Source organism: Pavona decussata, unplaced genomic scaffold (assembly GCF_977016875.1).
Source record: "Pavona decussata unplaced genomic scaffold, jaPavDecu1.1 SCAFFOLD_91, whole genome shotgun sequence".
Classification (NCBI taxonomy): Eukaryota; Metazoa; Cnidaria; class Anthozoa; order Scleractinia; family Agariciidae; genus Pavona; species Pavona decussata.
In genome coordinates, this window is record NW_028145508.1 from 1,406,055 (window position 1) to 1,419,750 (window position 13,696).

At 40.3% G+C, this 13,696-nt stretch overlaps 1 protein-coding gene across 1 annotated transcript; it reads right to left on the minus strand.

The window, feature by feature from the left end:
- Positions 1–5,604: 5,604 nt before the first annotated feature.
- On the minus strand, positions 5,605–8,813 carry LOC146474143 (neuroligin-4, X-linked-like). The gene has a single exon (XM_085117395.1). The coding sequence runs from the start codon at positions 8,055–8,057 to the stop codon at positions 6,237–6,239; it is 1,821 nt and encodes a 606-aa protein (XP_084973521.1). The 5' UTR covers positions 8,058–8,813; the 3' UTR covers positions 5,605–6,236.
- Between the last annotated feature and the right edge of the window lie 4,883 nt (positions 8,814–13,696).

Below are 13,696 nucleotides of genomic sequence, written 5' to 3' on the forward strand. Positions count from 1 at the left end.
TGTAAAAGCCAGCAACAGCTCGTAACTTCGGGAAATAAAATTCTGTTCACTAAAAGTTTCTGCAACTTAAATTATGAGCTAAAGTATTCGAGCAGATTAAACTGTATTAGCTTACACGATCATGTCTTTAACAGGGCACAAAACGATCTGGGAAGGAGACAACAATTTAAGTATGAGAATGATGTGTTATTGAATGAGTGACACAGGCATACTTGAAAAAAGGAAATCCGAGTACTCCTATCAGGAGTCGATCCTAAGACCTTCCGATTACTAGTTCGGATGCTCTACCACTGAGCTACAAGAGACTCGTGGGAGCTAAGGCCATTAAACTAGATTCATGGGACAAGCATCTGCATGATTGTCAATAGGAAACAACGTAATAACAGGAGAATTGATTGTTGTAGCCTGGCAGTGAAAAGGTGAAACAGTTTAGCCAACAAATTGAGGAAAACACACAAAAAATGACCTGCCGTTCCGACAAACGGGGAAAGAGCCTGGCAAGTCATAAGCAGTGTCTGGCTGGTTGAGAAAGGTCTGAGGGCTTTGTCTACGAGAATAGGAATTTTTCGTGGTGGCGTCACTTGACAACAACTACCAGAATTCAGTTGGTCTTGCTTTTCAAATTAAATCCCAGTGGAGAGCAAAAAAGAATAGCCCTTTGAGGCCATTTCCGAGTCGCTGTGAACCTCACTATGAAAACGAGGCTAAGTGCAAAACTTTTCGTATGAAAATAATTTTTGTTTGCATATGAATGAAAACTACTTTTCATAATAAAAACTTTGCACTTAGCTTCGCTTTCATAATGAGGTTCAAAGCAATTAACTCGGAAATGGTCTATTTAGAGCGGTTTCCAATTGAGTGTCTTAAGAGCGGCTGCCTGTAAGAATCGAGAACTGCATTTCAGCGACCACTTGGTCGAATTTCTTATATTTTGCCTGAAGATACCCTTGGATTAAATATTTTCGAAAATCATATTTTAAAGTTCCAAGGTATTTTATTTTTTGAGAAAATTGCAAGAGTTTGAAATGCGGCCTAGGTGCGGTCACGGGCCGATGAAAACCGCGAAAATTTAGGTCAAAGGACGAAGCCCCGTTTACGGTGTAAAATAACCCAATGAACTTGAAACTTTACACAAACCTAGACCAACCATCTCACAAGAAAATTAATACAATAAACATTCCAAACTCGCTGGCTGCTTTCTAAAGTATGCAGATTTGTGTACGTTACTCAAAATGGCCTTGAAACTAATGCCTATTTTCATTAACATAAAAGTGTTTCTGGTATGTGATTTTCTCTAAATTAAATCTCATATCTCGAAAGACGAAGAAAAGAACTTTCTTTGTTCCAAGTTTCAAGCTCTGATTCAAACTCTTTCTCACTCAAGGAAGATCGAATATGCATGCGATACTTGCGGCTCGCAATTCACGTCACGAATTATGAGATCAGAACCGATTCACAAACACTTGACATCTGAAGCCCGTGAATGTTTCAAAACATCACATATTGGTCCCTAAAACTAATCAGACTGACTGAAGACAGCCATTCAATGTTTTCCGATCCCAGATTTCTTTCCTATTCTGCTCTAAAATAATATATTTATTCTGGTCAATTACTACGAAACATGTGCAACAAATTTGCATACCACTTCGATGTCGCAGGAAAAAGAAGTGCAAATCAAACTTTACAGCTCCTTTATCTTCTTAAATGAAGCAGTCGATCAGTAAAATGGAGAAAAACGTGTGACTTTGTTCCTGCCGTGTTGTTTTGAGTGTTCGTTTTCAGCAGCGACGGCTCAAATCAATAAGCCAGTGTGACACTGAACATTCACTTCGCTGATGTGGGTAACGCGCACGTGATTTTCGGTATGGAATCCTGCGCGTGGAGGGCGCTTTTAGAAACTGTAAACAGTGAAAAGTACTGCTTGTGGGCAGCAAACTACGACTACCCTGGTGATGAAAACTTTGTCAAGCTAATAGACTGTACAAGAGATGCGAGAGCCCGTCTTGCCAGCTTTGTATTTTTTTTTTTCGCGGAAAAAAATTCAAGTATTAGTGTCAATTCGTTTTTTAACTTACAGTTATACAGACCCTGGAACGTCGATTTTTTCGCGAAAAAAAAAAAGAAATCCATAACCACCATCCTCACAATTAAAAATATGAAATCTGCATATTTGAGTAGTGAATTCCCCAACAACCCGACTGTTAGGAAACTCGACCAACACAGCTTTCCTCTTGAACACAACGTTTAATGCTCATTAGACATCGATGTACAACCTTTTGACGTCCGATCTAGCGACATTACAACACTTTCGATATACGAGCGAGATGAACAAGGGCACGTGACTTAGAAAGCTAATTTACTAGGGTAGGGTAGGGTAGGGTAGTCATAAGTCCAGTCTCTCACGTTTCTTGACCACCCTTCCTGATCTGGTGCGACGGGCTGTAACACAGACCTCCCCTCCTCATCCTCCCTGGCGATAAGCGTCAATTGTGGTTATTGTTTACTTTCCTTAACCGGTTTTCTCGTTGTTCCTGCAAGTTTCTTTCAATTTCCGAGAAGATAGGAATCTTGCCAGCCTTGGTTTGTCTGGTGAAGGCCACGAAAACTAACTTATTACTAGCGCAAGCGGGTGAGGGCCGTATCTACCCTATTACTAGCACGAGCGGGTGAGGGCCGTAACTACCTTATAGCTAGCACGAGCGGGTGAGGGCCGTATTTCGCCTATTAATTTTTCAATTTCAGATTTCATGTTATCATTTTTTTTCACGGAGTTGAAACAAACTGGCAGGAGCAGCGAGAAAACGGTCTAGGAAAGTAAACAATAACCACAATATTATTGACGCTTATAGCTGGTGGGGGTGGGGGAGGTCGGGTTAGTCTGTGGGGAATTCACTACTCTGATACCCTCAAAGTTACAAATTTTATATTTTTAATTGTGGGGATGGTGGTTATGGATATATATATTTTTTTTTTCGCAAAAAATCGACGTTCCAGAATCTGCATTATACTGTAAGTCATAAAACCAAAAACTGACACTAATACTCTAACGTCGATTTTTTTTTTCGGAAAAAACTAAAGCTGGAAAGGTGGGCTCTCAGATCTCTTGTACAGTCCTTAAGCTTGACAAGGTCATCATCACCAGAGTATTCGTAGCCCCCAAGCAGTACTTTTCTAAAAGCGCCCTGAACGCGTAAGTGCCTGGCCAGAATCACGTGCGCGTTATCGGCATCAGCGAAGTGAATATCGAGTTACAGTTGTTTTGTCACACTGGCTTATTGATTTGGGCCGCCGCTGCTAAAAACGAACACTCAAAACAACACGACAGGAACAAAGTCACACGTTTTTCTCCATTTTACTGATCGACTGCTTCATTTAAGAAGATAAAGGAGCTGTAAAGTTTGATTTGCACTTCTTTTTCCTGCGACATCGAAGTGGTATGCAAATTTGTTGCACATGTTTCGTAGGCTAGTGTAATTGACCGGAATAAATATATTATTTTAGAGCAGAATAGGAAAGAAATCTGGGATCGGAAAACATTGAATGGCTGTCTTCAGTCAGTCTGATTAGTTTTAGGGACCAATATGTGATGTTTGGAAACATTCACGGGCTTCAGATGTCAAGTGCTTGTGAATCGGTTCTGATCTCATAATTCGTGACGTGAATTGCGAGCCGCAAGTATCGCATGCATATTCGATCTTCCTTGAGTGAGAAAGAGTGTGAATCAGAGCTTGAAACTTGGAGCAAAGAAAGTTCTTTTTTTCGTCTTTCGAGATATGAGATTTAATTTAGAGAAAATCACATACCAGAAACACTTTTATGTTAATGAAAATAGGCATTAGTTTCAAGGCCATTTTGAGTAACGTACACAAATCTGCATACTTTAGAAAGCAGCCAGCGAGTTTGGAATGTTTATTGTATTAATTTTCTTGTGAGATGGTTGGTCTAGGTTTGTGTAAAGTTTCAAGTTCATTGAGTTATTTTACACCGTAAACGGGGCTTCGTCCTTTGACCTAAATTTTCGCGGTTTTCATCGGCCGGTGACCGCACCTAGGCCGCATTTCAAACTCTTGCAATTTTCTCAAAAAATAAAATACCTTGGAACTTTAAAATATGATTTTCGAAAATAGTTAATCCAAGGATATCTTCAGACGAAATATCAGAAATTCGACCAAGTGGTCGCTGAAATGCAGTTCTCGATTCTTACAGGCAGCCGCTCTTAAAACCAAAACCAAAGTAATTACTTTGGCCAATCGCAACAAATGTAAACAACGCAACGAGCCAATCAGAATTTGAAGCAAATACATGTAACTGGCGCCAAGCGCGGGAAAACACGTGCGGCGAAAACACGATTGGTTTTGGGTTGGATTCCCATTGGTTGAGAAAGTGGCGCGAGTTTTGTTAACCAATCACAGAGCGTAGTAATGCAAAACCAAAGCAAACGCGAAATTACTTTCAACACTCAATTGAAAACTGCTCTATCATGAGAAAAAAAAAATGAAGGATTCTGGTAGTTGTAGTCAAATGGTGCCATAGTAAAAATGTCCTGTCAAAGCAACAACGACGGCGACGGTAACGAGATCGTCACAAGACATCTTCGTTCCCAGAGCCTACGATCTTTTGATCAGCGGTGAGATCGTAGGCCCTGGTAACAGCCGTTACCGGATGTCGTGAATTTCACGACATCCGGTAGCGCACGCTCAGTGTGATAAATCACCATTGCGCTTGCTCAGTATTATTATTGCTCAGTATTTCCTCAGTATTAGGAAGAAAAGACAAATGCGCAGAAGCGTAGCATTTTTCACCTTATAGCGCATCAGGTTTTCGACAGCCAATAAAAAAAAAGATATTTCTGGATGGACCCAGAGCCACTCGTTCAACAATTTAAAAAAAAAAAAACCTTGGGGCTCTGAGGACGAGAATGGTCACAAGAGCAAACGCAATCGCTCTGCGCGTGCGTTATGCCGGTGGTTCATACTTGCTCTTGTTTAAATAAATGCTATTATTATTATTATTATTATTATTATTATTATTATTATTATTATTATTATTATTATTATTATTATTATTATTATTATTGCTCTGCACGTGCATTACACGTTCTGATTTATTTCTTTGTCATCTTGTGTAAGACAATGGATCTCTTTTTATTCTCTTTCATAATTTGAGCGTTCCTGGATAGGTGGTTTGCATTGCCGCCATGTTGGTGGACAAACCAAAAGAAAATTTGTTCACAAAGTTTACATAAAAATGGAAGTGAACTCCCAGAGGAGAAAAATCTTATTGTTCCTGTCCACCAACATGGCCGCCATGACGTCACATGCAAACCATCAATAGGAAAATCGCAAAATGAGTTGAAAACAGTGAATTTACACTCTGTTTGCGTTGTCGTTATGTTTTCCGGCAGATTAAGAGGAAAGGCAAAAGCGCGCATTGTCATCCCTTGCGTTCAATCCGGCTTGGAGGCGGATTAAAATTAGGAGCTTATGACAACGAGCCTTTATTTGTATAAAATTCCTTCAATTTCCTTGAGTTAACCCTTTCCCGTGTAGATCTATTTTTTAGAGCTGCTTTTCGCTGCGGCTTTTCTTTGACACAATCCAGAACTTCTACGGATCTTTACTTTATTCAGGTACAATATAATACAAAGGACCCTTTTGATTATTTAGATTTTAAGGATAATACTTTTCAGTTGTATATACATTAAAAAAATAAAATAAAATAAAAACACTAGAGGTACTGACAACAAAATAAAACAACGATTATATCAAAATACAACACTTGAAAGCGTAGATTACGATTTTTTCCCCTTTCGAAAAAGTTCTGCGGGATTTACCCAGCTTATGCTGATGAACTTCCGTTAATAAACGGAAATCTGCTTTCTTAGAGTTCGTCTATATAGTGTCCATTGTTGTTGGTTCAATGACATTACATTAAATTAGAATTTATGTTTCTAAGACACGTTCACAATAATCTCCATGCAGCATTTATTAAAATCGCGGCGAATTCTTTCCTTTCTTTACAATACAACTGAAGGTCTTTCCCGCTTTTTCTCTTTGATAAGTTTGTTACGGTCGATTCCACCAAATGAAATTACAAATTCCGTTTCTTTGCAAACCGATTTCCAAGCATGGATCGTTGACAATAAATCTCGGACATTCTGTTTTCTTTTCGTGCCGATGAGCGGCGGTTTGTCTTTGATTTTGTGGCTAATTAGCAGCAGTCAAAAATCATTGTAATCACCAAACAGCTGCAATGGCTATAACAGCTGAAACTAAACCGAGAAAACCTGGGTTCAAGATTCGTCCCATTCCTGTATTATGTATTATTACACGTGATTCATTAGAATTCGCGAAGTTTTTCGAGAAGTTCAACAGACGTGGGTAGTAACTGTTCCAAAACGCCATTCTGTGCGGCTTGAAGTTAACCTTTATTTCAGGATTTCCCTGAATTACCAAATACAAACTATGCGTCCTGTTAAACTCGCCCCAAGTCACCCCGTGCACGGGAGAAGGCGTGGGTGCTCCGTCCTTAGCAAAGTTCGCGTAAAGCGACATAATCACGCTGCTGACATTTCGATCTTCTTCGGTAAAATTCAGCGAGGTAATGTTCAAAAACGGGGCGCCAAAGTCATACGGTGTGTTATCTCCATGTTTTACTCCCATCCAAGCTGGGGCAGTATTTCGCTGTGATCTGTGGCTAAACAAATACATGTAAGCTGGCGCTTTCTGGCTGTGAATCCCCAACACCTCCACTGTGGGGGCGGCAATAATATAGTCGGATTGCATGTCAACTATTTTCTGTCGGAGGGTGGGTGAGTCTGGCGTTTTGCCCCAGGGTGTGTACTGGAATTCGATTGCGTCTTCTATCAGGGCAGCGGTAACGTCATGCTTGTGAAATGTCTGGTTTTCAACAAATTCCTCGATGGCTTCTCTGAACACAGCCGGTGTGATTTCTGTCGGAGGCCTGTACTTGGGTCGAATGTTGTGAGCCCCTTCGTGGCTATTGAAACCGCTAATCAGCGGAACGGGATGAAATTGCCCCGACCGGCGGAGATTTTTGGGTGTGTCCAATATGAAGTGATTATCAATTACAGGCCCAGTGAATGGCCATTCGTAATTCTCAATAATTTCGTTGGTATCCTTTGCTCGTAGACATACCATCATTTCCTGGTGATTATCCACGTCGCACCCGAGTTTTTTGGCAGCTGTTTTAGTTTTGTTAACAGCTTTCTTCACTGTGCTAAACGCGAATGAAGAGAACTCTACCCCGCTCTCCGCAATGGCTCGATGAAAAAGTCCCTTAGAAAGGGGGGACAGTAGGTGCAGCCCAACACTGGCCCCACCAGAGCTCACTCCTAATATGGTAACACTGTTTTTGTTACCCCTGAACGCCTGTATGTTCTCCTGGATCCAACGTAAAGCCTCTACTTGATCTAGCATTCCCCAATTTCCGCTTGCGTTGTCATCACCAGTGGTGAGAAAACCAAACGCACCAAGACGGTATTGAATAGTCACCAAGACAACACCCCAACGAGGCAGTACCTCGCCAGGCGTGGTATGCCGAGCCGTCGTACCGTAAACGTAACTTCCACCGTGAATAAACATTATCACCGGATAAAGCTGCCGACTTGTATTCGTGGCATTTCTTCCTGGGGCAAAAACATTTAAGTACAAGCAATCCTCACTAGAATCCTTCTCCCAAGTGAAGTCAGGCCAGACTAGGCGTATTGAATTTTTAAAGTAGTCGCTTCGATCTTGCGCGCAAACATTTCTGAAATAAGTTGCGTTATATATCTTAGGTTTCCATGCAGACGGGGGTTCCGGGGGTTTAAAGCGTAGGCCGTGGACAGGAGGTGAGGCGTAAGGAATTCCAAGGAATGTGTTTACATACTTGATGTCGCTATTTTCGTCGGAGAAATGCGTGGTCTTTCCAGTTATCATACCATACTTGGTTTCCACGAGTGGTTTTCCAAAAGGGATTGAAAGCGTGAAGGACGAATGCACAACCACAGTCGCCGCCATTATCAACAAGCTTTTCACTTGCATAATCCCCATCATATGTGATCACAAAACTCTGCAATTAATCTCTCTCAAGCACCACGCACGGCATAGGATTTCACAAGTAACGAAAGCGTTGCCTCCTCAATCCACTTAGAAATTTACCTCAGCCACCAAGACACCTTTTATGGCGCCAATTTCATCCACGGACCAATTTCTGGGTCTGTTTAAAAGTTGCGTCTCAACGCAATGCAGGCTTTGCGTGTAACCGCAAAGGAATATAATTTAATCATCTTTATTTCGGATACAATTTACTGTCACGACTCATTAATGTGACAGCTTCTCGCAAATCGCCCCCTCAGGCAAGACTTGGCGGATTTTCGCGATCTTGGCGTGCCCAGGTGATAACATCTTCTCGGTTTCCCGCAAAATCGTCAGCTGGCTTGGTGGCGATTTAAAACCAACATGTACTCTGCACAAAGATTGCAAAATGCTCCCAAAAAGTAACTTCTAGGTTTATGAATCACCAGTCACCGCAAATTTAAAAAAAACACTTTGACAAAGAAATTTTGTTGATTGTAATCTATGCTTAAAAAAAAAATTTAATAGAAATTCTAACCCCAGGTATCGGAATCACCGTTTAATGAAAAGTGGCTGCGAAGTATTGATGCAAATCTTGGAAACTACATGAGGCTATGGTTCTATCACTGAAATAATCGCTTTTTACTTTCTTCGTTTGACATAGTTAATCAAATACTTGGGCAAGAATCCCCTTACATTTGTGAGCTAAACAATAGACGAGGCAACCTGCTGAAAAACAAAATTAAGTTGCGTTGATGATCTAGAAAGTTTATCTATTCCCAGTGAACATGATGCCAATAATTCTGCTGTTACCGATTTTCTGCTCTGTTATAGTTCCGAATATTTTGAAATTGCAATGTGCTATTTTTTCCCCTTTAATTAAGTTAGGTTTTGTGGCTCTCAAAACAAATTAAAAATCAATCAAAACCTTGAAAAAGCCACATCCTTTTAGCGACGCCATGCTAGTACTGCCAGATGAGATGCTAGAGTTTGAGTATATACAGTAAAACATGAAAATATGATAGTCGATGACATACTAATTAGAACGATTGTGTGAGCCAAACAAGGAGAAAAAGGTTAACAATTCCAATTGCGAAATTGTATTAGCTGAGTCTTATGATTCTGGAACTTTCATGCACATTCACTGGATCGATAATAGCAGAGCTTCGTTGTTTTATAAAGCACTTCTGTCATCTGAGTCCAAAGCTCTGTACGTACCCACTGACCTTGGGGACATCAGTTGAAACTAAAGACGGAAACGTTTAGACACGATGGGCTTTAAATGCAATTCAATCAGCGATAAAAAGGAAGACAGTTTTATTCCGTGTTAGAACCCTAAATTGTTCACATTTCTGTGGCTTCACTCAGACTTCTATCAACCCTGATAAATCTCCTAAGAGATATATAGATTACGTGACAATTTCAATGTGAAGTGGGTACTTATATTAATTGCTGTTCCACTGAGTTAAATGTCTGGTGCATGGGTCTTTGTGCTCGGTCTTGATATGAGCCAATGTCTGCCTGAGGGTGCTGACAGCCTGTGGTATTTAACGTATCGTGGAGGTCTTGAATGAACCGGCATTTCGCAAGTATGACAACAGGGTTAAAGTTGATGACTCGGCTTAGTCTCATAACTGCTGATACGATAGTACAATAATAGAAAGGAACGTAAACTCTGCAAAAAAAAAAAAAAAAAAAAAAAAAAAGCCAATCAGTGGATCAGTATACTTATGAGGCTTAGAAACTTGATTCCAACAAATGCAAAGCTACAATTGTTCACTGCAGTCATCTTACCGCACCTCACATACTGCCATTTGGTATGGCATTTCTGCACTTCTTAAGCGACGCCCACAAAGTTAGAAAGAGTACAGGAAAGTGGTGTGAGGGCGGTCTATAGAGAAAAACACCCTAGTTATTCGCAGTTGCTAGAGAGAGCAAAGTTGCCTACGTTCAGTAAAATAGGCCGCGGGGGGGCTGCGCTTATAGGACATAAGAATCTTAATGTATAAAGGATAAAGTGAAACACAATCTAAGCCTTACAAATATCCGTGGTATTTCTGAGGAAGTCATAATTCATCCTATAACTTAAGGCAGACTTTTCCACACCCAGATACAATACAATACCTTCATTACGCAAGTTATTTGTTCCCGAAATTATGGGACAAACTGTGGCAACGGCAGACAGATTAGCTAAATCGCTGGCCGTTTTTAAAACACTACACGTAAGCGTAATATCGGTACAGTCAGTATACTTGACTGTTAGACGTAATATATCAAACACGAGACACAGTGTTTCATCACATATCAAACTGGTAGTGCATCATGTAAGCCTGCACAAAACATCCCCGGATCTTCTCTGAAATTCCCGGATGCGATAATCAAACACCGAGGAGAGAGTTGAAAATACGACGCGTAGCGGAGTACTTTTGACGAACTTCTAGATTTTTGGTATTGTGATGAAACACTGTGACGAGTGTTTGATATAACTTCTCAAACAAACTAGTTTTGAAGGCGAAATTAAGGCGGGGCTCTACCTGAATTTGAGTGAGATTTGAAGAGGTTTTAAAAATGGATAGAAGAAAGAAAATGATTTTTGGAACTCTAACAGACAGTTGATACCCACGCAAGAGCACCCCAGGTTTCTAGTGGACTAACTTGGTGTCTGTCTATTAATTTTTAACTACAAATTCTAATTTTAAAACATCCCTAAATCTTCAACATTTCTTATTTCTTTTAATTTTACCAATCCTTCAAGAAAAATTATTTCCTTCCAAATATACCTAAAAATCACCCAAAAATTCATAAAACACCCCAAAACATTGATATGTGTAATGAATGGAGGGTTTTTGTATAGCTTGAAATGCGAACAAGATATTTCCATTTGACCGATTTTAAGCGGCGTGAAAAAGGCTTTCAGGTGAACCCCCGCCTTAAGGATGTAAAAACGAGGAGTTTTAATTCCATAAACGTATAATTCGAATTATTTCTTAATCATAGATTTTATTATTTATTTTTATACAATTCCTTGTACATATTATAATTTTTCTACAGTTATTGTTAGCTTGCTGTAATTTATTTGTGTCCCTACATAAATAAGTATGGGACTTGTTTGACCTAAGCTGTACAAGGTCTGACACTTGAAGAAAGTTTTTGATTGATTGCTGCAAGCCCGGCGTCAACTATAAGGGTTCCAAATATCAGGTTTGCCTTCTTTTAAAACTTCCTTGTTCAAAAATGTCTTGCCTAGCACCTCCCCTGAGTCCCAAGCTCACAACGATTGACAGCCCTCTCTTTCAATAAAACCTTCAGGGACCCGCCCCTGTCTGGGATAGTGCCAATTGACAGTCAATTAATCACACTTCATTGAGATTTAATACCTTTCAGAATTATTAGCCTGCGCTCAGACGTCTTTTATTTAGGAAGTTATTTCAGAAATTGTGTACACTTAGAAATTTAGCGAACCAGACAACCACCCAATGCCTCAGGGGGCTCTGAATTTTTTTTCCGAGAATTAGATCGTGTGTAGTATCATCTATTACATGTCAGAAATTACTTGAATATCGGTAGTTCAAATTCCAATCTGCTCTCCAGTAAGATCGGCTGATATCAAAACACACGTATTCGATACCGGGAGATGCCGATAAAGTATCGATACGCGGGAGTGTCGACGTCATCGCTTGCTTCGATACCGTCCGATTTTGCGCGCGTGATCACTTGCGAGAGGAATTGGCGTATGTATTTATCATGGGTTACTTAACCCTGTTTCTGGTGTTACGTGATATGTTATAATAATGCTTCGATCATTAGCGCAGCGTTGGTATATATATTGTCAGTTGCTTTCATTTTTATTCATTCGCGTCATACGACTGTCTCTTCCCCTGTAAATTATGTCGGTTACTCAAAGCTTTGAAACCATTTGCTAGGCTGATCAGAAAGCTAAAAAGGGTAATTTTTTTATATACATAAAATTACCCTTGTGAACTGTCTCGGATCAGCCTTGCATTTGGTTTTACGTTTTATTCAACATTGCTGATCCTGATCTACACAAAGATCCGGCTACACTTTGCTGCTGTTTGTACAAGTGGTCCTTGCATTATTCACTAGAGTAACCTTACTGAAATCTTTCCTGAACCGAGCACAGTTATTCCTCCTGGAGGTTCGCTGTCTTTCTAATAAGGTTCCAATTCAGCTCTGCCCTCTGTGGCTTCGAAACAGTCACGCGAATCTACTGCTGGTATTGCCTAGTCTAGTCCCTGTACAGCTTTCTCCCAGGCCCTCACGGTCAATTCCTTTTGGTGACGTATCCGAGGCGAACCCTAGACAAAAACAGCCTGCGCATGCTTTTTTTTTATTTTTCAAACGGCGGACTTTACGGGTCTATGTCAGTGGTCAGTGCCATTATTGTTAAACTTGCGAAGTACAGTTTTTTCTACTTAGCTGAAGGCGAGGTCATCACTAGAATGGAAGCCGAGATGGCAATTTTGAATGCCAAAGCTGTCCCAAATTGCTGGGTCACACTCCCTAGTTCGCTTTCTAAAAGCGTAGTAAATAACCGGTTGAAAATAGAGAGCCTTTCATTACAACATGATGATTTCAACGGTGAAGCCGATCGCTCATTTCCCAGTTAAATAAACTTATGCTTACCGTCAAATTGCTCGTCGAAAAGGTGCTTTCTAGAGGATAAAGCCGTACCGCACGGTCCATTTGTTTCCTAAAAAAAAATATGAATTAACAACTCTTATACACTCGAAAGAGAGTTATCGACCGAAGCATTTACGTCGAAAATGAGTTCGAACTTCCGCCATGCATGGCGCGAGCCGCTCAACGTGAAATCTCGCGCCAGAAAAAATTGAGACATTTGTCTCAATTTTTGATTTTTGTCTGGGCCTCAATTGTTCGCTCGAAACTGAATCGAGGAGCCGAGGATTTTTTAATTGGAAAATGTAAAAATGACAATCAAAGATATACTGACGTAAAAGAGCCCTTTGAAAGCCAATTTTTTTAAAAAATGTGTCAGTGAAACGTAACTTTGAATGTTTTCAAATTATAATATTGCCAACTTTGAAAAGTGTAAATGAAGAATAAAATCATTTAACTCTTGTTTCGACTCCTTTTCTTACCGTGAAAAATATTCATTCCTTATTTTGTTGCAATTTTTTGCCTTCTCTGTAATCGTTTCGGCGCGACTATAGTATTCCTAGGTATTCGCCAAGTGTGCCCGTTCCCGCGATTTTCTATGCTGCATCGCTGCGAATCGCCAGTAAAGTCAACCAATCAGGTTGGGCGATTTTATCACATGACTTTTCAAAATGCCCCTCGTTGGAGCCCGGGAACAAAGTTGAAGTGCCACATCGCCGCGATCGGCGAAAAAATTGCCAGGTGTGTCCGCATCAATCAGCGGCCAAAATCGCTTGCGATTTTCACTGTCGAGTCAAATTGGCCGCGATCAGCCTATGAAATCGCCAGCTTTAGGCTACTCACTCTACTCAATATCTACAACAAAATCCCTGATAGTGAGTAGCGTAGCCAATAAGAGAACAGCATCGCGTGATAGAACGCTAAGTTAACGTTTTGAACCGTAAAATAAATTCAAGAAGGTTTCTTCAGTAACACTGATT

Bases quoted from the DNA above. Each gene is read 5' to 3' on its own strand.
- LOC146474143 (XM_085117395.1), bottom strand. From the start codon at position 8,057: ATGATGGGGATTATGCAAGTGAAAAGCTTGTTGATAATGGCGGCGACT.